Below are 22,512 nucleotides of genomic sequence, written 5' to 3' on the forward strand. Positions count from 1 at the left end.
TCATTCATTTAGAATGATGATATGTTCATACTTTACCATCTTTCGGTACACAAATGTTGTACCAACTGCTTCACTATACCTACCTAGCAAGCATGATATTACTATTAGTTTTTCTGAACATAATTTCTTTATGAACAGAGAACTTTTTTCTCCGAAACCCAGTAGAAATTAGCAGGGACAGTATACTGGAATCTCTTAATTAGTATCATCTTTCCATGTTCGAAAGGCCGAGAATTGCTTTCAGATGTAGCAATTATGTTGATTTTCGAATGGCATCCTCTTCAATTATATTATATAGATGGATCGACAGGCTGATTTTGATATGATCTCTACTGAATGTAGCTGAGAATATGTGTTTGGTTATTGAACACTAAAATGGTGAAATATACAGCTTCGAAAGGGAAGGGAATTTTTGTTCGTGGACAGGGACAAAGGCACAAAGCTATTTTTGTGCAAGAATATAACTAGTTCTCTATTTATGCGTGGAATTTACACTTTCAAATCAAATTATTAACCTACAATTGAAAGAATTTATTTTTTGATGGAAATTTTTCTACTAAAAGTACAAAAAGAATCTTATTCTTGAATTGGTTATCATTTTTCATTTTTTATTTTATTTTATTAGTGTAAGTGATAACTAATGGATTGGTGTGAGTGTCTTTATTTACAGAAATTTTCATTAACAGGTTTTAATTATTAAAAAAAAAGAATTATCTCGGTTATATAATTTATGATATTATTTCAATTTATTTGACATTTAAAATGGACATTTATCTCAATAAAAATGTCTATGTTCTGAGTGCAAGGAATCAGAATTAATAAATAACGAGTTATAAACTACACTAACAATGTATTTATTAAAAATTTAATTACAAATATTTAATTAATTTGTATGCTCTACCAAATATTTAATGAATAATGTATGCTCTACCAAAGAAAAGAAAGAAAGAAAACCTTGAATTTGTATTGAATTATAATATCAGTTTTTATTTTATTATTGTTTTAAATGCTACAATTTGGATATAAGTTCTTTATTAAACCATTTAATACATAAAATTTTAATTAAAATAATTTCAACACTTAATTTTTAATTTTACTAAATTAGGCAAGTACAATAAGATGCCATTCACTCTATTAATTAGGAAAAACAAAAATAATTATTTGATTACCTCATTTGGTAGGATTTTGAATGAAATGTTTTCTTTTATAAGGATTTTAAAATATATTTTTTTATCATTGAGTTATCCTCTGAGATTATGAACCATAATTAATTAATTGATAGATGAAGGCTTTACTGGCAAGAATATTTGAATTTTATAAATTGTATTCTTTAATTATTGAACAAATGAAATATTTCATATTATGCAAGCAAAAATGCACTAATAAATTTAGTCTTTTAGTTGACTTATGAGCTTTTTTTTTTTAATTATTAAAATATACTACTAAATATGAATTTTTTAATACTAAATAGTATTTCATATTATACTAATATAAGAAATAATTTTTGTAAACTTAATTAAATTGTTACATTCATTGTCTTTAATTAAAAGAAAGAACAGTAATCTTTATTTTTAAATTTCTTGCAGTGTTCAGTAAAATTTTCCTGTCTGATTCCTTATTTTATCTTTTTAATGAAATATATTTTTCTTTAATCTTCTCGTGGAACTGTGAGTGTTAAAGGGGCTGCTTTGGCCACTTATGTTCTCTCTCTGTCCCGAAGTAGTCGAGAAAAAGGGAAAAGGGGAAAGGAAAGGAAAACTAAAGCCTTTCTTTCTTACTCTACTTCTCTTTCAAGTCTCTTGTGAGTATCAAACATTCTTGTTTCTTCTTTTGTTATCTGGGTTTTCTTCATTTTAGTCGTTTTATTTTTGTTTTTACTGTGATATTTTCTACTTTTAAGTTTTAATTCACTTGGTTTCTACTTTCCCGTATTTTTGGCGTAAAATTTTGTCCAATCATACTATGTTTTTGTCTCTGATAGAACCCAGATCGTATCCTTGTCTGGTTCAGCTCTATTAGCTGCTATATTTGCTAAACAAGACAAGAAAGAAGCTTTCTGGTGTGTGTGGTTTACGTGGAAGTTTGTTATCGTTACTGTTTCGGTTTTTGCATCGGGGTACTTGAATTTAAAGTAAAAGGATCTCAATTCTTATCCTTCAATTTTGTAAAGGTAAAAGAGCTCTTCCCTAGTTCCCCAGGCGATGATACGTCGAAACAGGAACCTTTTCCGTCTTCTGGGTTTTGCTTAATTTGTGTTAGCAATGGGGTTTCTGTATCTGTAATTTTAATTCATGGTATTGGGTTTGTTTTCTCTGGAGCTTGATATGGATTTCTGATTGTGAAAAAGTTGAGTTTCTGTTATTTTCTGTTATTTTAATGGACTAACATCTGCTTCTGAAAAGAGCAAACCCGGGTGTGTAGTCTTTTTATATAATTTTTGAGTTATGATCAAACAAATACTTGGTAAGCTTCCACGGAAGCCATCTAAATCATCTGAGAGTCGTGAATTTGGTGGTCCATCTGCTCCTTCAAATACTTCTACTAGTTCTAGAAGCAATGATCTTGCGAGCAATAAGTCTGCAACTTTAAACAGTACATCTCCTCCACCCTCGGATTCTGCTCCGCATTTAGGTTATGGTCATGGAAGTAAGCTTACGCAGGCTGCAAATTCAAAACTGAATGGCAATTCAGTAATTGCTCCTTATGAGGCATTACCAGCATTTAGGGATGTTCCCAGCTCTGAGAAGCAGAATTTGTTCATTAGAAAGCTGAACTTGTGTTCTGTGGTGTTTGATTTCACTGATCCTACTAAGAATTTGAAAGAAAAGGACATAAAGCGGCAGACATTGGTTGAGCTTGTGGATTATGTTACTTCTGCAAATGGAAAGTTTACAGAAACTGTCATGCAAGAAGTCATAAAGATGGTATCTGTGAATTTGTTTAGGTCGCTTACTACTCAACCACGGGAGAATAAGGTTTTGGAAACCTTTGATTTGGAAGAGGAGGAACCCTTGATGGACCCTGCATGGCCTCACTTACAAATTGTGTATGAATTCTTTCTGAGATTTGTTGCATCTTCTGAGACTGATGCAAAGTTAGCTAAGAGGTACATTGATCACTCTTTTGTTCTCAAGTTGTTAGATCTCTTTGATTCTGAGGATCCAAGGGAGAGGGAGTACTTGAAGACAATTCTACATCGCATATATGGAAAATTTATGGTGCATCGCCCATTTATCAGGAAGGCCATCAACAATATCTTCTTCCGATTTATTTTTGAAACAGAGAAACATAATGGGATTGCAGAGCTATTAGAGGTTTTAGGGAGTATAATCAATGGGTTTGCTTTGCCTCTGAAAGAAGAACATAAATTGTTCCTTGTTCGGGCACTAATCCCTCTTCACAAGCCAAAGTGCTTACCTATGTACCATCAGCAATTATCTTACTGCATTACGCAGTTCGTGGAGAAAGACTGCAAGCTTGCAGATACTGTTATAAGGGGCTTATTGAAGTACTGGCCTATCACTAACAGTTCTAAGGAGGTAATGTTCCTAAGTGAGCTGGAGGAAGTCTTAGAAGCAACCCAGCCAGCAGAATTTCAAAGATGCATGATACCCTTGTTCCGTCAAATAGCTCGTTGCTTGAGCAGTTCACATTTCCAGGTGATAAACCTAAAATCTTTATATTTTCCTGCTTTGCTTGGTATGGAATAAGCATATTGCATTGAAGCATGCATCACCAACATGTTGTCTGTTTACACTTGTTTGGTTATTTTCTGAAATATTTGCAGTTTGGATTTTAAATGCACTTTGCTTTCAAGTGGTATCATATCTTCAGCTAAACCTGAAAAGCTAGCTTCATATTCTGTAGTTATTTGTGTTATCCTTTAGCTTTAGATGCTTGCTTTTTGCACAGAGTTCTTTTGCAATTCATTTGCATCTCCAGTTGATAGAAGAAGGCTGTCAGAAAGTTGTTTAAGATTTCTGTACTTTATCCAATAATGTGTACATGCCTTTTCTGCATTATAGTCAGATTTATTTCCCTTAATATGTCAATTTACGCGTAGGCATATGCATTTTTATGGTTGGAATCATTTTTGTTCTTCTGAAAGATGGATGTAATAGATAAATTAAGTGCAGATGCCTTATGCTTTATGCTGATAATTTTCAATTGTAGACTAAATATGTTGGTTATGTCAATATGTCTGCTGTTTCAGCCAAGACAATGTATAGGTGGGACCTGGACTATAAGCAAGCTGTGCAAAAAGCTACTGTTTTTTTCTGACAAATTCCCATTTTTTTCTTGAGAAAATAGAGAATCTTAGACTGGCACTACATATGAATCTACTGCATCATGTTTTTGTAACCAAATGCTGATTTCTGACTCATGATAGTTCTTAGCTTTGTCAGCCAATAGAAATGGTTGCTAGAATATATCTGCAACTTGTCTGGCTACTGTATACTTTGAAATCTTATTTCCAGTCAGCAAAAAGGAATAATATGTATCATCCTTTTGCCAGCACAGAGATTAGAGGCTATGTAGCACAGCCAGTTTTTCTTTGTGCTCACGTGAGTGGTGCCAAACCTGTTAAAGCTATTTTACATATGATTGTCTCATGTCAAGAGAATATATATGCCAGCTTGGTTAGATAGTGATCTGATAGACTGGGACTATGGGAGGAACTACGACAGATCATGTACGTGTAAGAGCTCTATGATTTTGCATATAATGTAAAGAAAATGTTGTTCCCTTTTAGGATCTATTGGAAGATTAGTTCTTGGGCCTTAAAAATCATAAATGAAATCTCATTAGGCAACTATGTTGGCAATTTAGTTGAATTGTTCTCCTTCTGTAATACTTATTACGAGGACTTAGAATTCAAACATTTGGTTGCTGATGGGATTTATCACTTAAAAAGGTAAGAATGGGCATACTTCATTATGGGTGTAACAGAGTGAGTTACCTTCTTTCCAAAAGAGGGATTGTTCTGAGGACTTTGGCTACTGATTTAGGCGATCAAGTGCATGAAGCATCCCACATTGTATCTGGTCTGATAAGCTATGTAATCAAATTAAATTGATTGAACTGCTTTTATATGCATGATTTTTCTGTTGGTTGATCTTTTTTATGTTTTTCTTTTATTTTATTTTAAAGAAAATGAAATAGAACTTGTAAACCATGAATCTTGAAGTTCTGAAGTGGAGTAACATTTGCTGGTATGCATTTTGGTTGGGATTTCAGTTTTCTCTGTAGATCACTGTGTGGCAGAGACTATGAATTGAGCGAGTGTTGGTGCTGGAATGTTATGAGTGTGAGTGGTAGCAGTAGTTACTACAACAATTTGCTATACGGTGCCACGAAGCTTTCATGATTGATGGCAGGGTTGTGTGCTTGTGGCATTTGCTGTACTTGATTTAATTGTATATGCAATGGAGGTTGCGTTTACATGTTATCTTAATTCTCATATACAACTGTTGTCGCGCCTATCATTGATGTTGGTGAATTGCATTGCTGTTGACAGTGTTAGTTTGAATTTTTAGCGGATGGTTGGGAGAACTCTTCTTTTTCCCTTTACCCAGTTATTGATTAATCATATGGTTTTGTGGTTTGCACTAAATTACCATGGATAAAGTTTGTGTAGATGTAATACTAAACTGATGTGGGGCATCATGCAATTTTGCATGAGGGCCTTTCCTGAAGCAGGATCAGTAAGTGATTAATGTACATATTAATATTAATTTACATGAAAGCAAATCTGTAAATGGTGCCAGAATTTGGACTTGAAAACTGTGGCCTTGTACCCTCTGATTGGACATTAGTGCCACACCTTTCCTAAGTTGAAGTTTTACTAACTGATCTTTTGCTTCAGGTGGCAGAGAGAGCTTTATACTTGTGGAACAATGATCACATTGAGAACTTAATCAGACAGAACCGAAAAGTTATACTGCCCATTATCTTCCCTTCTTTGGAAAAGAATGGATGTAACCACTGGAATCAGGTGGTCCAGAATTTAACTGCTAATGTCCGCAAGATCTTTGCTGATATTGACCCTGAGCTATTTGAAGAGTGCTTAAGGCAGTTTCAAGAAGATGAAGCGAAGGCAGAGGATATCAAGGCGAAGCACGAAGCTACATGGAAACGGTTAGAGGAGATTGCTGCAACACAAGCTGCGAGTAGTGAAGCGGTGCTTGTTCCTCATTCAATACCTACCCTAACATCTTCTGGCTAGAGCTAGAGGGATATCAATGTCTTGTATAAAGTATTCAATTCTATTGTTTGGGCTAGGAGCCAAAAGATGCTATTAAGCTTTAAGAGCTAGAAATATGTCCAATTTCTTTGTTTCTGTACTACAATTTTTTTTTTCTCCGGTTGTCATTGTCCAGACAGTCGGAAGAACAACCTTTATGAAGCAATGAAGTTGACATAACATTTGCTCATGGGGATCATATACAAGGTGAACTCGGAACCGAAGGTGAAAAGCCGCGCTCCCCATACTTATGAAGAGGGAGGAGACATGACCAGTTAGTTTGGCCTTCTTATAGTTGATATTTTTAGTGTCTCAAGAAGCTACAAAATACAGGTACTTTTAATCATTATGTCTTAATTTTAATTGGTTTTGCTGTACTTGCTGAATTTCTTGACCTCAATTGTTATGTATATGTATGATATATATAAAAAACATTTTGTTAAAAGTGAAACTTTTTGTTGGTGTAAGTTCATACTTCTGCAACTAATTGTTTTGTTCTTTTATGAGACTTTCTGATAGATGGATGCATAATTGCTTCTTGTTCTTTTCGCTTGTTGAGAACTATCCAGTTCATGCAAAAAAGGGATCCCATAGCATCATATTCTCCTGCAGATTATCACTAATGGTGAACTTTTGTTCTACAAATTGCACTGCTTCATAAATAAGGATTATGAGTTAGGTGATGCTTACTTAGAATAGCCCCAGGGCGAAGATATTGCACCTGCAGGGAGATCGCGTTTGGACAAGGGGTACACCTTTGGATCTTGGTCTCGGAGGCTCTGGCTTATGCAGAGCCGGGACGATGTGGATGTGATGCCTCCTATAGATTCGAGGAACCCAAGCCAGATGATCCGGTGCATGGGGCTTCAGCATCCATTGAAAACCATCCAAAGTTGTCCGACCCTTCCCCAGATCCCGGGCATAGCGGGAGCTGAGCTTCATGCACCAGGCTGCCTTTTTAATGGAAAGAGAAAATCCATTGAAAAATTCTTCTGGGGAACATGTAAATTTGTGCTACATGAACAACAAAATAACAGAACTGCTGAGATGAGACTATCTAATTCTGTCTCATCCTAATCCTTTTTAGTGTCAGAACACCTTACCTAGTCCAATAATTGGAAGAACTAATATGAGGAATTTGGGTGTTAGCTCCCTTGTAGTTTGGCAAAATAATGTAGCTGAACGACAAACAACTCCTTAGAAATATTCAAGGATAGTTTATCGGTGTCGTATCTGTAAAGATAAGAGGGGTTTGTTGATTCGTGTGATTCAGGTTTCTAAACAATATATACGCGTTTAGGGATTGCCGTCTGCGGCGGTCGCCGTTGTGATATGTCATTTCGTTGTTGATATAAAAATTTGGAAACATATATATCTGCGGGGATAGCTCAGTTGGGAGAGCGTCAGACTGAAGATCTGAAGGTCGCGTGTTCGATCCGCGCTCACCGCATTTTGTTTTTTTAGATTTCTAATTTACAAAATTACACTCTTTTAAGTTTTTAAGTTTCTTAATTAAGGATGACAAATAGAGAAGGTCATGATTATTAGAAACTCATATTATTTCTGCAATTCAAATTGGAATCTACATATCATCCTCAATATTAGTTTCAACTAAAGGACTAGGATTGATAGTGGCAAATGCAAGAAGCTCCTCATTAGACTCGAACAAACCCATTTCATGTTCTTCCAAAGTCACATATGCTTCAATTCCATCTCCTCCTCTTGTATCCATCAAAACAATAACATTCTTCACCTCACAGTTAGCAACAGTTACCCACACTGGCTTTCCCCATCCAAAATCTGCTCCATAGAAAGGGAACCTGCAATAGCTACTGCACAAGTACACATCTTGATTACTACCGTGAGATAATCTCAATCCTGTTGATGCCTCCAAGACCAATGAGCATAATTCTTCTGCACTAATATTTTCTTTCCCACAGGAACTAAAATATTTACTCTTTTCTTTATTTATCTTGTTAGCCAAAAGAGCTACTTCTATGTCACTCTCCTCTGTGGTCGAGACCGGAAATGTCCCGCTTATATTTCCGGCAGTGGATTCTGGCAATGGTGGAAATAACCTAGTACGCAGATTTGCTGCATTATGCATAACAGTAGACTTTAACGAGCCTGATCTTGCTCTAGCTGCAGATATGGCGGTTTTATGTAGAATTGCAGTGACTACTTCAACTCTTGTTGGATTTTTAACTTCTTTAGCCGCAGTAGCCTTGAGTTTGTCTATTTTTGAACCATAAAAAACGATTCGCTTAGAAACACATTTCACTTTCTCTGGTTCATAGACCTCCATCACTGGTAGGTCAATAGGTAGATATAAATAACCTAAATTGAACTCAGGACCCATTTTTTCATCTGGGTTCTTAGCTATGGCAGCCCAGTTGTTAATAAAATAACACATACTCGCAATATCCATGACCTTGTGAGATATACAAATAGCTAAAGCCATTCCTCCACACTCAAACAAGGTGACCTGAACAATCAAGAGACTAGATAAGGTTGGATCTTTATACTGTAAATCATCAGGAAGCAAGATCTTTAGAGTTTCATCTTCAGGATTCTTGAGTATTTCAGACAATTTGCAGTCGATTCGAGCTTCAAGAAAATCGACTCCTTCATCATTACAGTCTACTGAGAAATCGTCTCTTATTCTTCCTGCTAGTGGGTAATAGCGCGACAAGGCTGCGGATAATGATTCTTTGAGAAGAAGAGTGGATTTGGTGTTAGAGACATGTTTGGTGTAGAAGAAAACAAATGGTAGATAGATGTGAGAACTGATTTGATCAAAGAAGGAAAGGTTGTGAATTGTTGGATGCTGATTTTGTTTTGTACAGTATGGTTTAATTGTCTCAGTAGATAATATCTCAGGTTTTCTTGTTGGAATCATTTTTAATACACTTTTAAACTTGATGATGTGATGAAGTATAGATATATATATATATATATACGGAAGAAAAACTTCAGATCAAGTATAAACGCACTTGGTACTTAAAAAATTAAGTGATTTAAGGAATTAATTAAGCTATGTGATCGTTAGGTAGGAATCTTAACACTTTGAAACGGAATCATTTCCATTGAAACAGACAAACACCCAGCTGACCAAATACAAATTATACTATATAATTTCCATTGTTATGTGACTGTAACCTTTTGTTTGGAAAGAAGAGAAAGGAAAATACTGAAAAAAAGAAAATAATTAGGAATTTTCAATTTTCTTTCTATAATTAAGAAAATAAAAATAACTTGTTTAGACTAATTTTTTCATATGAATTAAAGTTGTTACTTTCAAGAACTATTGAAACATGTACGTGTGATTTGATACCGAAGAAAAAGTTCATTAAAACAATCCAAAAATTTTTGTACCAGAATCAATAAAACAAAAAGAAAGAGGTTATAATATACAACAGTTGAATCAGCTTAATTTTGTTTTATTTCGAAGGGAATCAAATAGCGAAAGAGAACAAAAAAATGAAGAGCAAGGTATTTGTCTTTAGCCTACAGGGGCGTGAAATAAAAACCTTAACATACAGATTTTACGTTTGCAATATAGTTTTAAACAATAATGTTGTAAGACAAATTACATAATGTTAAGAACATGAAATTTCTTGTCTCATATAGGCTTGTCGGTTCGTTCAGTAAAAAAAAAAAAAATGTTGAGATTCCTTTTTTAACCATTGGACTATTAGTTAATTGTTTTAGAGCTAAATAAATTTTAATGAAAGTTCATGTTTTTTATGAATAAAATTTTATGTCTTTAATTTTATAAAATTATGTTTGTTTGATTAAATTCTATCTTACAAATAAATTATGAATTCAACGAAAATACAATTAAATAATTTTAATAAATTTTTCACTGAGTCTCTTTTTGTTTCCATAAAATAAATTGCAAGAAAATATTCTTCATAATTTTTCATTGTTTGGGGTTTTCAGGAAGATAAGTTAACAGAAAATATTTTTCTGGTCAATAGAATATTAAGTCATTTTTTAAGGAAAATAATTTCTCATTCTTGAAAGAGTAAAACATTTTTCGGATATTGACAAACCTTATAAATCTATATTTTTTAATTTATTAATCATCATAATCACTACTACCAGTCACCATTTACCACCTATCACCATTATCGGCTACCACTACCGGCGGCTTTCATAATTTATATATATATTTTTGCATTCTTTTCATATTTAACAATAAAATTTTTAAATTATAAAATTTCTATTATTATTAATATTTTTATGGTCCTACGAGATACAGACTTTAATATTTTTAACTAATGTTCAATACAACCAAATAACAGCGAATAAGTCATTTGGAAAATATTTTTCAAGAAAAATGTTTTCCATGAAAGTATTTTTCAACAAGTTATTTTCTTACAAGTTATTTTATAGAAACAAACGGGGCCTGAGTGTCATCTAATCATGAATATGAATTATGAATTATGTTAATAGATTATGAATTTTATAGTTAATCTAATTATGGAAATTCATTTTAGAAATAATTTTTTATTGAAATTTCTTTATAAATAAAATCAATTCCTTATCGATTTATATTAAATATGCTTGAAGAAATTAACATTCAAAAATAATATGTAGTTAATAAAGTATAGTATGATTAATCTTCTCATTTATGCAAAAGACGAGAAATTTCATGTTCGAGTCAAAGTAAAGACTTCCAATGAATTAAAACAAATAAAACATAATTGGATTTTTTTTACTGTAATCGCATAACTGAATTCAATACAACTTTTATACTTTTCAATAATGAGATTATTGAAGAAATCAGAGCTAACATCCCAAGAAATCTATGAAACAGGTACACATTGAAGCACAAAACAACCAAAATAAACCCTAAGATCTTAATTTCTTCATATCACAGTCGTGAGCCCAAAATCTGAGAGTCCGAGACAGTAGGATTAATCTTGGCAAATGCAAGAAGCTCCTTATTACTCTCAAAAACAGCCATCTCATTTTCTTCTAAAGAAACATATGCTTCAATTCCATTTCCTTCCCTTGTATCTATCAACATAATAATATTCCTAGCATCAAGAATTGAATGTGTGACCCAAGTTGGCTTTCCCCATCCAAAATCTGCTACATAAAAAGAAAATCCACACAAGCTGCTACACATGTATATATTTTTATTTTGAGATTCTCTTACCCCTTTAGAACACTCCAAAATAAATGAATAAAATTCTTCAAGCACAAGTTTCTTTTTAGACTCTTCGCGAAATCGAATCTTTCCTTGTCTCGTCTGTCTAACCAACTGAGCTAACTGATGTATTTCGCTCTCATCCATAATTGGGACTGGGAATATTCCAGTTAGACATCCCATAGCATTTTCTGGCACCGGAGGAGATACCCAAGAACGCAAATGTATTGCTTGATGCAGAATTGTAGGTTTTAAGGATCTTGATACTGTTTTAGCTGCAGAAATGGCTGATTTGTATATTAGCGCAGTAACAACTTCAACTCGCGTTGGATCCTGGATTTCTTTTGCTATAATGGATTTGAGGATGGCTATTTTTGGGAAATCAAAAATAATCCTTCTTGAAATACATTTCACTTTCTCAGGAACCTCATAGGACATTACTGGTAGGTCAATTGGCGGATATAAAGACCCTAAATTGAACAAAGGAGAAATGTACTCTTTACCTGAATTTCTAGCAATAGCAGCCCAGTTGTTGATGAAAGAATACAGAGTTGCCATGTCTGCAATCTTGTGAGAGATGCAAACAGTTAACCCCATTCCTCCACAGTCAAAGAAATTGACCTGAACAATCACGAGACTACTTAAGAATGGATCTTTGTATTCTAGATCATTAGGAATCAGAATTTTTATAGTTTCAGCATTAGGGTTCTTGAAAATATAAGATAAATCACAGTTGATTCGAGTTTCAAAAAATTCGATCCCCTCATCGTTGCAGTCTACAGTGACACTGTCTTTGAGCCTTCCTGCTAGTGGGTAATATTTGGAAAGAGTTTCAGATAGGGATCCTTTGAGAAGATAGGATATATGGGATCTATCAGGACAGGTATCCTTGGCATAGAAGAAAACAAAAGGCACGTAAATGGTAGAACTAATCTGCTCAAAGAAGCAGAGAGCGTGGATTTTTTGGTGTTTTGGTGTTGGAGAAGATGGTTTCACCATCTCCCTCGAAATTATCTCAGCTTGCAAGGAAGAATTCATCTTTTCTGCTTTCGTTTCTTTGTGTTCAAGTGCCTGCATGTACCCATTATTAGCATTACTACATGGGGAAAGGGAAAAACTTAAGTAGACCCCACTTAAAAATCAAACTAATAAAATTAATTATTTTAATATAAACGGGACAATTGACCAGTCTAGATAAATATTTTCTACGTGGAAAATATTGGTAATAAGTAATGCATTAAGTAGAAAATTAAAATTTATTGAAACAAAAATATTTCGAACCATATACTTAGAAAAAAAAAAAATCTGAACACTTTAAAAAAATTTTAATTTTATTAATTTAATCTATAATTTGAGTTATAAATCCGATTTAGACAAGTTTTTTCTATAGAAAATTCTTAATAGTTGCTCAAAACTAATGAGAGAGCTCTAAAGTAGGTCCATTCAGGAAGCCAATGGACCAGATTAGGACCAAAAATATATTTGGGCTTGTCCACTTAAAATATTGATAAGCCCAACCCACTTGAGCACTCACATTAATTATTATTTATCCCTCCTTTTCTCAAATACATTGATCATTCTTAAGGATTTGTACCTTTAGATTGCTGAGTCCTTTCTTCCAAAAGTGTCTTTCTTACATTAAGTGTATATGAAAATAGTAAATGCAACCGAATAAAAAGTAACACTATATGAGATGTAAAGGACCAAATAATCAAATATAACAAGATAATTAATAGTAAAAAATAAATTTTTAGGATGAAATGACTAAATAATTTAACGAAATTAAATTTTAAAAATTGAATTATTTACAAAATAATGTGGACAAAGTGATATTTAAAGTAAAGTTTTAGAAATTAACCCATTGTTTGGAACAAAATTAATTCTATAAAATTTTATGAAATTCATTTTGGTATGAAAAAAAAATTAAGAATTAAATTTTATGGATTTGAATATAACTAAATCAAATTTTAAAAATAAAAAAAATTGAAACTTCTAAATAAATTTCACAAACTTAAACCATCGTTCTAATTCAATTTAATGCAAAATTTATTTTTTTCTAAAAAGATTATTATTATATATCCACTTACGTTTACCATAAATAAAATGAATTATGCTATCCTTTTTGGAATTTAAAATGCTAGGCATGCATGTTGAATGTGCAACCGCAGAGTGCTCCTGTTCGTACGGCTGTATATATTGATAATAATTAATTAATATAAATGATGTTGATGTTCGGATTATTAGAGCATCTTTAATGCTAATATAGATTTCTTTTATTTAATTGATATATTAAAAAAATAGAAAGATTTTTTAAAAAATACTCTTTAATAGTAACGTCTATTTGCTATATCAAGCCGATATGTAAAAGTATAAAATAGACATCGTCAACCACATCTTATATTTGTAAAGAGTCTTTTAGACAATATGAGTATTTATTGCTTTATAGTGATTGACGGATTAATATTTTGATAATTTAACTTTGATTGATTATTAATTTTCCTATTTAAATGTAAATTCTTTAGTTAGTATATCTAAATATAAAATTTTATATGCAATTATGTTATTGCAAAATGCGACTAAAGTTTTTTATTTAAATATGAATTCTTTAGTTAGTATATATGCCCCTACTAACTTTATGGGTTGATTCTATTAATTGAAAAAATAAAAATAATTTAATTTTAATTGATTATTAGTTTTCCTATTAAACGCAAACTTGAACTTAGTATGAGGCTCGAAAAGAATTGAATAATAAATTAAATACTTTGGTTTGATAATTATACGAATAATAACAATTAGTCAACATATGATATGAGCTGTGATATGAGCTAGAGATAGCAATTAAAATAATTAATATAGCCATGTGGATTCCAATTTATATTGCAATTGTAGTAAAATTAGTGTTTTGAGCTTGTCTACTTTATAGCTTCAACACAAATGAACAAAAATAAAAACAAAAATAAATCCAAATTAGAAGAAACTGTAACAATATTAACATTATAAAAAATAAAATTAATGGAAACTACGCTGGACAAACTTTCGATGGTTCTGGATTCGATTTTTTGAGCTTATATGTATTGGAGATTTGTCCGGTCCATGTACAAGGGCATTTGCATGGACCTAATATGAAAAATAGAAACTATGTTTATCCATTTGTCAGTACTAATGATTGGACATCACCTTAATATAAAAGAAAATAATAAAACTAAAGAATTTGATGTCAACTTTTATTTTCTTATAGAAAACGTGGGAAGTGGTTTTAAGTCATTGTTATTGAAAGTCAACAAACAACATGTTAGCGCATTTATATTTTAAATAAATTTTTTTTTCTAATTTTAATTAATTAATTCAATAATTTAAAACAAAACGTTTCTTTCTCAACGACTTTTCTTCCTGTTTCTATTTTATTTTTGTAATGTAGAGCTAAATAACGTAAAGTATAAATGAGGTCATCCAAACATAGAATAATAAACTTACGAATCACCAGCAAAGTAATCTAATAAGAAAATGCCACTCTCTACCCTACCCTTTATTCAATATTCTTTTATTTAATTACACTCTTATTCATCTTCTTTTTTTTTTTTTTTTGTTTGACTTTCATTTTTAATTTATTAGGTCTAGTTTATTTTTTAACAAATAAAAAAAATTTTAAGCTGAGAGTTGTATTTTTTGTTTAACAAATTATGTTGTGTTTTTTATTTAAATAAATGGATTAATATGTGCTTATTCCATACATGAAAAATTAATTTCACACTATCCCTCCATCTATATTAAAACATGAATATAATAATTTCCAAGATTACATTTTTTTGAATATATTATTTTATTCCTTTTTTTTGGAATTTTTTGTTTGGAGTTAATGAAATTATTTTTATTTAAAAAATTAATTACCTATATATTAAAAAAAAATTATTTTTCAAGTAACATAAAAAAGCCTTAATTATTTTGCTTAATTATTGTCATTTACATAATAATTATAATAATACTTCTCTCTTGTGTATTTATACCCATGGCTGACCTGCAAAATTCCAAAGCTAACTCCTAATTTGAAGATGGCTATGGCAAAGAAAATTAGAGTGATAAACACAGAAACAATAAGACCATCTTCTCCAACACCATCTGACCTAAAAACTCTCAAGCTTTCTCTTATGGATCAATTCGTTCCTGCCACTTACACATCACTAGTTCTCTTTTACTCATTAAATAATAATACCCATACCAATACCGAGATATTGCAGAAACTAAAAACATCACTATCAGAAACCCTAACTCATCACTTCTTCCCACTTGCAGGCAGAATCAAAGATAATTCTTCTATAGAATGTAACGATGAAGGTGCAGAATTTATCGAAGCGCGAATCAACTGTTCTCTTTCAGACATTCTTGAAAAACCTGACACAGAATTCCTTAAACAATTACTACCTGCAGCTATAGAATCTCCTGAAGCAGCTACAGGCAATCTTTTACTTGTCCAAGCCAATTTCTTCGATTGCGGTGGCTTGGCTTTAGGGGTTTGTGTCTCACACAAAATAGCTGACGCAGCAACATTGACTATATTCATCAACTGCTGGGCTGCCATGGCTAGTAGGTCAAATAAGGTGGTGGATAGTCCTTTTTTCATGGGTGCATCACTTTTTCCACCGATTGATATATCAATTCCAAATGCTTCATTGGAGCTTGTTGCACAACAAAATTGCATAACAAAAAGATTTGTGTTCACCGAATCAAAGATCGCAGCTCTTAAAGCTAAAGTTGCTAGTACAAGAGTGCCTGAGCCAACCCGAGTGGAAGCCGTTTCAGGGCTAATCTGGAAAGCTGTGATAACAACAGTAAGATCAAAATTAGGAGTTTCAAGAAAATCTGTATTGTGTATGGCTGTAAATTTGCGTTCAAGGTTTGTTCCAAAGTTACCAGAAAACTATGCCGGTAACTGCGTAGGGTCTATTGTTCCGCGACTGGACATTGCAAGCAGCGTGATAGATGCAGTAGAATTAGTGGGTAAAATAAGAAAGGAAATGGAAGAATTTGGTGAAAATTATGTAAAAAGGCTTCAAGAAGGGGGATCATTAGCAATCTGTGGGTTTACTAAACAATTTGGAGATATGGCAATGAGTAAAGATATAGACTTTTATGTGTGTTCAAGCTGGTGTAAATATGATCTTTATGGTGCTGATTTTGGATGGGGAAAGCCTATATGGTTATGCACTGCTATTACGACTATAAGAAATGTTGCTGTTTTAGTGGATACAAGAGATGGTCTTGGAATAGAAGTTTGGTTGACTTTGACTGAAGAAGAAATGGCCTTACTTGAATCTAACCAAGAACTTCTTCAGTTTGCTGCTCTAAATCCTAGTGTCCCTCTACTTTAATTTTCTGTTTCTTAGTATTCTAAACAGTTCTTTTCATTTTGTTTTTATTCTGTTATTGGATTAGTTTGATTTCAAACTTATGTTAAACTCGCGACTACACAGTTCTGAAAGTGATTTGATTTTAGATTATTTTATTTCCGACTCTGAAGGCTTTCATTAATTGTATTTGTAATTAAGGAGTTTATGTGCTGTTTGTTATGGAGTATGCACATGCAGCTCCAAATTAAGCTTGTTACAACATAAGTACCATGTGGCAAAAGCTGTATTCTTGTTCTATAGAAAAGGACCGTTATAGTTACGGTCGCCATACACCGGAGCTTCAGTCTCCGGCTATCTTGTCATCAGGTCACCAACTTTCTTGACCTTCCGGTACTGAACAGGCGTCAGTTTCCATACGACTCTTTGAAAACCTATGTTTATGATAAATAGTCGTCCAAACTTGGTAACTGTGATCCTCTCTATATAGAGGCACCCCTCCTTTGCGGAGTTTCCTTAGAATTGTCTCGCGCGCCCCGGATACAACAAGAATCCAGATGGCGCTAGCTTTCTTGTTTTGACTATGTGAATATTAATAATTCTGATGTCTTAATTTGGAAGTTTAATAATTATGAAACTGAATGCTTACACAACTTTGCTGTTGCTGAGTCTGGCTATCTCATGCTTGAGTTGGAAAATTAATTAACTATATTTATTATTTTGGGTTATCCAAATACACGTCATAAATTAGCCATTTTCAATTAATTTTAATTGGGATTGGGTATTATTGGATCAAATTTCTAAGTTGAAGCCCTCATATCGTGTTAAAGGCCCATGCCTGGTAGGCTGGAACCCTTCTTGGAAATTCTAGTGGAGGATCAAAATATGCATCCCGTAAAGGAAAAATGATGTGCAAAAGTTTACTAATTACAGTCAAAGTATGTATATGTTTCTTAAAATTGCAAAATCAAATTGTTTCAACATGTTAAAATCATCAAAATTCTACATTTTAATTATATTTTTTTTTATTAATTTGTTTAGGTTAGAGGGTTTTAACTCGAAAATCAAAACAATTTCATTACTACGAAGCTAAATTTCTCGAATGCAGACATAACATAGTTACTGAACAAATATATTCAATCAATATATATTATTTGTGTGGATATTTTTATAAATTCAGTATTGATAAATATATAAATACTAAGTATATTTATAATTAATATCAATGGGTCAAGTAACCCAATTGGCTATTGAATAGACTTGCCCCTCACGATGGCGTTGACCATGCTTCAATCAAACTAGTTGAATCGAACCTATGATTCACGGACGCGGAAATGGGAGAAAGCGGAAACAGATACTAAGAAACGATATTTTTAAAAAATATAGGAAACGAAAACGTGGACAAAAGCGTAAACATAAAAAATATAGAGGTTTATTTATAAAATTTAAAAATATAGGAAAAATATAAAAATAATTTAGAAAGAGTACATTAAAATTTTTAAAAGACAATCAATACATAAGTTCCATATTCAATAAAGAAAAAATAAAATAAAATATTCAAATGTCAAAATGGAAAAAAATAAATTTGAAAATAGAAAAAAGATAATGAAATTCCGTTAATTTGAAGTTTAAATATTGAAATTAAAAATATGATTATTTGTCATTTCTCAAATAAGATTGTATTTATGGAAACGGACCCGACACGTTTCCGAATTTGGGAGTTTCGTTTTCGAAACACAAAAACATAAAATCTCTCGCGTATCCGTGCATCACAGATTATCGAACAAATTTGAATTTAACACAAACAGCCGTTTCATTTTTCGTAAAGAATAACTAAAATTTCTTTCACTTAAAGTTTGATTTTCATTTTCATAAAACTTAAAATAAATAATTTAAAACCATGAGAAACATGGTCAAAAATCGATTGAAATGATCTAATCAATTCAATTCAATTGAGTTTATATATATTATTTAATTCGATTTGATTTTCATGTCAAAAATTTTTTATTTATTCAGTAACCATATCAATTTGATCAAATTATCATTTCAAATCAAATTGACTAAATGCTCAAAAGGAAAAAGATGAGAAATTTTTATGAACTGAACTAATGAATGCATATAGGAAAAAAATTTTTTTTTTCTTAGAGATAAGACTAAGGAAATTACTCAATTGAATAGCTCAATTTGTAATTGAAGTTCTAGAAATACATGCATGTGCATCTTTAACTCAATGCTCTAGCAAACTCTCACTTAATAATTATATGATCAATCTTATATAAAAAAGGAGAAAAGTTTTATCCTTATCCATAGTGATTTGTCGTTTCAGTACTGTTGTGTTGATAAATGAGGAGTTGGATACCAACAAAAGACCGGGTCAACTGACATCGTCAATTTCTTTATGAGGAAACTTACTTGTCGTTCAAGAAACCATTTGCCTGTCGTTTCCTTTCTTGTTCAACTTTACCTGTACTCGTAGACCGGAGAAATCCAATCTCAACATTTTCCTGTCTCGAGTTGCAGCTATTCTCTGCCATTTGCCAACTTTCCATTCAGTGCTACCACCGGTAATTTTCATACTTCCCTCAATTTGTATATGTCATTGTAGAGAAATTTAAATTGCATTTGCATTTACGAATCTGGTAATACATTATGATTAGTTTACTATGTTTAGCAATTCTGATGTCTCGTTAGTTTCTAATACAAGTCCTTAGTTTGATGTTAGAAATTATAGAATTAGAATGTTATGCCTAGCTATTATAGACTTACAACAAAGACAACGACGTAGAGTTTTACTAAACTGCTTATAGTTTTAGGAACCCTATTTGACTAATAGTATTCTAATTTGGTTAAAACTTCAAATTACTTATTTGAACAGAACTCTGATGAACTTGGACAATAAATCTGCTTTATAAAGAAAACATCTTTGAATGAAACTTCAATCTGCAAATTCTAAGAACCCAAAAACTGACTTTGCTTCATTCTTCAACAAGATCGAATATTTTGTTTGTTTAGAATGAGAAAAACCGGATTTCCATTACAAAATAGAGGGAAACTTTAGTTTCCTTCCTCCGCAGTTTGGAACCAATGCATAGATCAAATTATTTTGCAATTGTTCAGACTCTCTTTCGTAAATTCAAAATTATTAGCTAGAGTTAATTGCTTTGAAGACCATTATTATTATAGAAATGAAACAAGCATCAAGTGATTATAAAACTATTACAAGATTTACATATTTTGATTCTGATATTATTATACCAAATTAATTATATATACATTGACACCTAACTTCAGATAATATAATCTTTAGCACGAAACGAACTGAAGCAATTCTTGGTCCTCTTTGAACTTCTGCATATCTTCTTGGTTGAGATGTATAAGTGCCTCTATTCCATCTCCAGAGGGAGTGTCCATGAAAACGACAAGGTTTTTGAAAGTTAGGCTTGGTGATCCAACCCAAATAGGTTTACGCCACCCAAAATCTGTTTCATATAAAGGAAATCTGCACAGACTTGTAAAGTTTAGACTTACCATTTCGCCTCTCATGAAAAATTGTGCCATCTGTTTGATAAAATCCATGTGTTCATCATTTCCTGCCTCTTGAAGTTTCTTTACATACTCTGTATCAATTTTACTTATTGAATCTCTCATTTGGATGACAATATCATCGTAATTACTTTCTTCTCCATTATTAGTAGGAGATGGAAATGTCATCGCAACTCGATAGAAATTCCCAAAAGAATTTTCTGGCAATGGCGGATTCATTCTTGTACGTAGGTTCACTGCATGAAGCATCATATATATCTTTTCTGCAATAAATAAGTTTTGATTCAGTGATTTCTATTCGTGTAAGTTAACGTTACATATATGATTGTGATTAATTATGTATGTAATATTTTACCTGAAGGTTCTTCTGTTTGTTGCTTGATTGCAGCCATGAAACGGGTCCATATGAAAGCTGATAAAGCCTCGACTCGTGAAGGCGGCCGCTGGCTCTTTAAGCTTGTACTTGCTGCATATTTTGCTCTTAAAGACTCTATTGAAGAGGACTTGAACACAAACCTTTCTGTGAGAACATTTTCTTTAGCAAAACCAATTCTTGGATTAAACCCTGAGAAATCTTTGGGAGGAAAAAGCTTGGCCGACACAAATTCTGGCCTTGTTATTTCTTCTTCTCCACGAGTAATGGCAGCCCAAATTTTTACAAATAGTACAATTGATAATGCATCTCCAATATTATGCGAAAGGCACAAACCAATGCAAATGCCACCACACTCAAAAATATTGAATTGGACTCCTAATGGCAGTTCTTGATCTTGATCTAGTTCAAATGGAAGCAGCTTCTTGATTTCAGTAGGCACCGGACTTTGAACAACATCAGAAAGTTTGCCGGAGACTTTTGCCTGTAAACAAGGAATGCCTTCGTCATTGCAATCAACGAAATGATTGTCTTTAATCCGTCCCGCTAATGGGTAGAAATGGATTAAGGCCTGAGATAAAGATTGCTTAAGTTGATTATATTTTTCGACACTGTTGAATTTGGTCTCACCATCTGTTTCATAAAAGAGCAGCAAAGGGTTATAGACTGGAGGTGATATTTGATCAAGAAATGAGAGTTTGTAGTGGCGGAGATGATCTGGGGTTGGAGAAGATGGTTTTATTATCTCCTTAGAGATTAATTCACATTCCAGCTTCATTTTCACACTCATTAAACTCTGTTCAAAAGATTATGAGCGCAATTTTGTAATTTCAGTTGCTATCAAAATTCACATTATAGAGCAGCAGCTAATTGGGATGGATTAGTGAAGAAAACGTAAGTTTAAATACTTAAATTAAAAATAAATTAACTTAATTAATTATAACGAAGCTTGTGAAATTGAACAAAAATGGAGGTTCCTCTTTGTATCAGTATGACAAGCAAACACGCAACTAAGAAAGACAAGATTAATATTTTTATAACATTTGTTTTTTGACCTTTCCTTCCATTCTTTGATTACACATGATGAGTCTTGCAAGATGAGAAAATTTTGGCTATATATTCTTCTAACAGGGACAGTTACCTACCCTTCAATTTCTTTTTCGATCTTCTTGATCAAATAGTTCCTTTTTTTATTTTAAGACTTTAATTAAATTCTTACAACTAAGACTTTCTTGACTTGGGATTTGCATCAAATATACGAAAGTTTTTGGATTTTTCAATAATTTTGTAATTTATTATATCAAATATTATTTTTTTTGAAAGAGTAGAACTCGTAGACTTTCATTCATTATTATAAATTTCAGATAAACAATGAGACAAACAGTGAGGAATATAATTCCAGATACGTAGATGCGCAAAGCGAATAGAAGCTCGAGCTAGGGTATGAGCCTTTAAGTTCGCTTGCCTACGGATCCATCTACATGAAACCAAAGGGAGTTCTAAAAATAAATTCTTACAATCATAAATAATACTCCCCACATCTGATCTGAATAAAATAGAGGAGCTCAAAGTATAAAATAAAATCTGCGAGTCTATGAAAATAGTACCTCCATGCTCAACATAATTTTACTTGAGAAATAATAAAAAACTATGAAGAGCTAGAGCCTCCGCAATAAAAGGGTCCGTACCACCTGTAAAGTGGCCTGAAACTGCTCGAATAAAAATGCCTTCCTCTGTCTCCATCACCACTTCAAATCCTTGCATGCCTTCTTGCTCAAAAATAGAACCATCCACAAAAGCTTGCCCTGATTGGTCTCCACTGTTGCTAAGACGTTCGGGTGGAAATATTGCA

At 32.4% G+C, this 22,512-nt stretch overlaps 5 protein-coding genes and 1 non-coding gene across 9 annotated transcripts; 3 read left to right on the forward strand and 3 right to left on the reverse strand.

Moving 5' to 3' along the window:
- Nucleotides 1-1,643: 1,643 nt before the first annotated feature.
- Nucleotides 1,644-6,695, forward strand: LOC105644749 (serine/threonine protein phosphatase 2A 59 kDa regulatory subunit B' eta isoform). Of its 2 annotated transcripts, XM_012230209.4 has the most exons (3): nt 1,644-1,801; nt 1,982-3,659; nt 5,867-6,695. In XM_012230209.4, the coding sequence occupies exons 2-3, from the start codon at nt 2,445-2,447 to the stop codon at nt 6,224-6,226; spliced, it is 1,575 nt and encodes a 524-aa protein (XP_012085599.1). In that variant the 5' UTR covers nt 1,644-1,801; nt 1,982-2,444; the 3' UTR covers nt 6,227-6,695. The 2 variants fall into 2 exon arrangements, with proteins under 2 accessions (XP_012085599.1, XP_012085598.1); XM_012230208.4 differs by having other exon boundaries at nt 1,673-3,659.
- A 926-nt stretch (nt 6,696-7,621) lies between these two features.
- Nucleotides 7,622-7,694, forward strand: TRNAF-GAA (transfer RNA phenylalanine (anticodon GAA)). The gene has a single exon. It is a non-coding gene; the product is annotated as a tRNA-Phe (tRNA).
- A 91-nt stretch (nt 7,695-7,785) lies between these two features.
- LOC105644997 (diaboline synthase) lies at nt 7,786-9,143 on the reverse strand. The gene has a single exon (XM_012230502.4). It carries the CDS (start codon nt 9,141-9,143, stop codon nt 7,827-7,829), a length of 1,317 nt encoding a protein of 438 aa, XP_012085892.1. The 3' UTR covers nt 7,786-7,826.
- A 1,790-nt stretch (nt 9,144-10,933) lies between these two features.
- LOC105644996 (akuammiline synthase 1) lies at nt 10,934-12,469 on the reverse strand. Its single transcript, XM_012230501.4, has one exon. The coding sequence runs from the start codon at nt 12,438-12,440 to the stop codon at nt 11,124-11,126; it is 1,317 nt and encodes a 438-aa protein (XP_012085891.2). The 5' UTR covers nt 12,441-12,469; the 3' UTR covers nt 10,934-11,123.
- A 2,977-nt stretch (nt 12,470-15,446) lies between these two features.
- On the forward strand, nt 15,447-16,902 carry LOC105644995 (akuammiline synthase 1). Its single transcript, XM_012230500.3, has one exon. The coding sequence runs from the start codon at nt 15,452-15,454 to the stop codon at nt 16,766-16,768; it is 1,317 nt and encodes a 438-aa protein (XP_012085890.1). The 5' UTR covers nt 15,447-15,451; the 3' UTR covers nt 16,769-16,902.
- Nucleotides 16,903-19,889: 2,987 nt separating this feature from the next.
- On the reverse strand, nt 19,890-21,553 carry LOC105644994 (HXXXD-type acyl-transferase family protein). 3 transcript variants are annotated; one of them, XM_020683374.3, is made up of 3 exons: nt 20,643-21,553; nt 20,273-20,550; nt 19,890-20,127 (listed from the first exon to the last, which is right to left on the reverse strand). In XM_020683374.3, exons 1-3 carry the CDS (start codon nt 21,448-21,450, stop codon nt 20,032-20,034), a joined length of 1,182 nt encoding a protein of 393 aa, XP_020539033.1. In that variant the 5' UTR covers nt 21,451-21,553; the 3' UTR covers nt 19,890-20,031. The 3 variants fall into 3 exon arrangements, with proteins under 3 accessions (XP_020539033.1, XP_012085889.1, XP_020539034.1); XM_020683375.3 differs by having other exon boundaries at nt 19,921-20,136; nt 20,643-21,552; XM_012230499.4 differs by having other exon boundaries at nt 19,890-20,550; nt 20,643-21,552.
- Between the last annotated feature and the right edge of the window lie 959 nt (nt 21,554-22,512).

Source organism: Jatropha curcas, chromosome 3 (genome assembly GCF_041381405.1).
Source record: "Jatropha curcas cultivar XTBG-Jc1 chromosome 3, XTBG_Jcur_1.0, whole genome shotgun sequence".
Lineage (NCBI taxonomy): Eukaryota > Viridiplantae > Streptophyta > Magnoliopsida > Malpighiales > Euphorbiaceae > Jatropha > Jatropha curcas.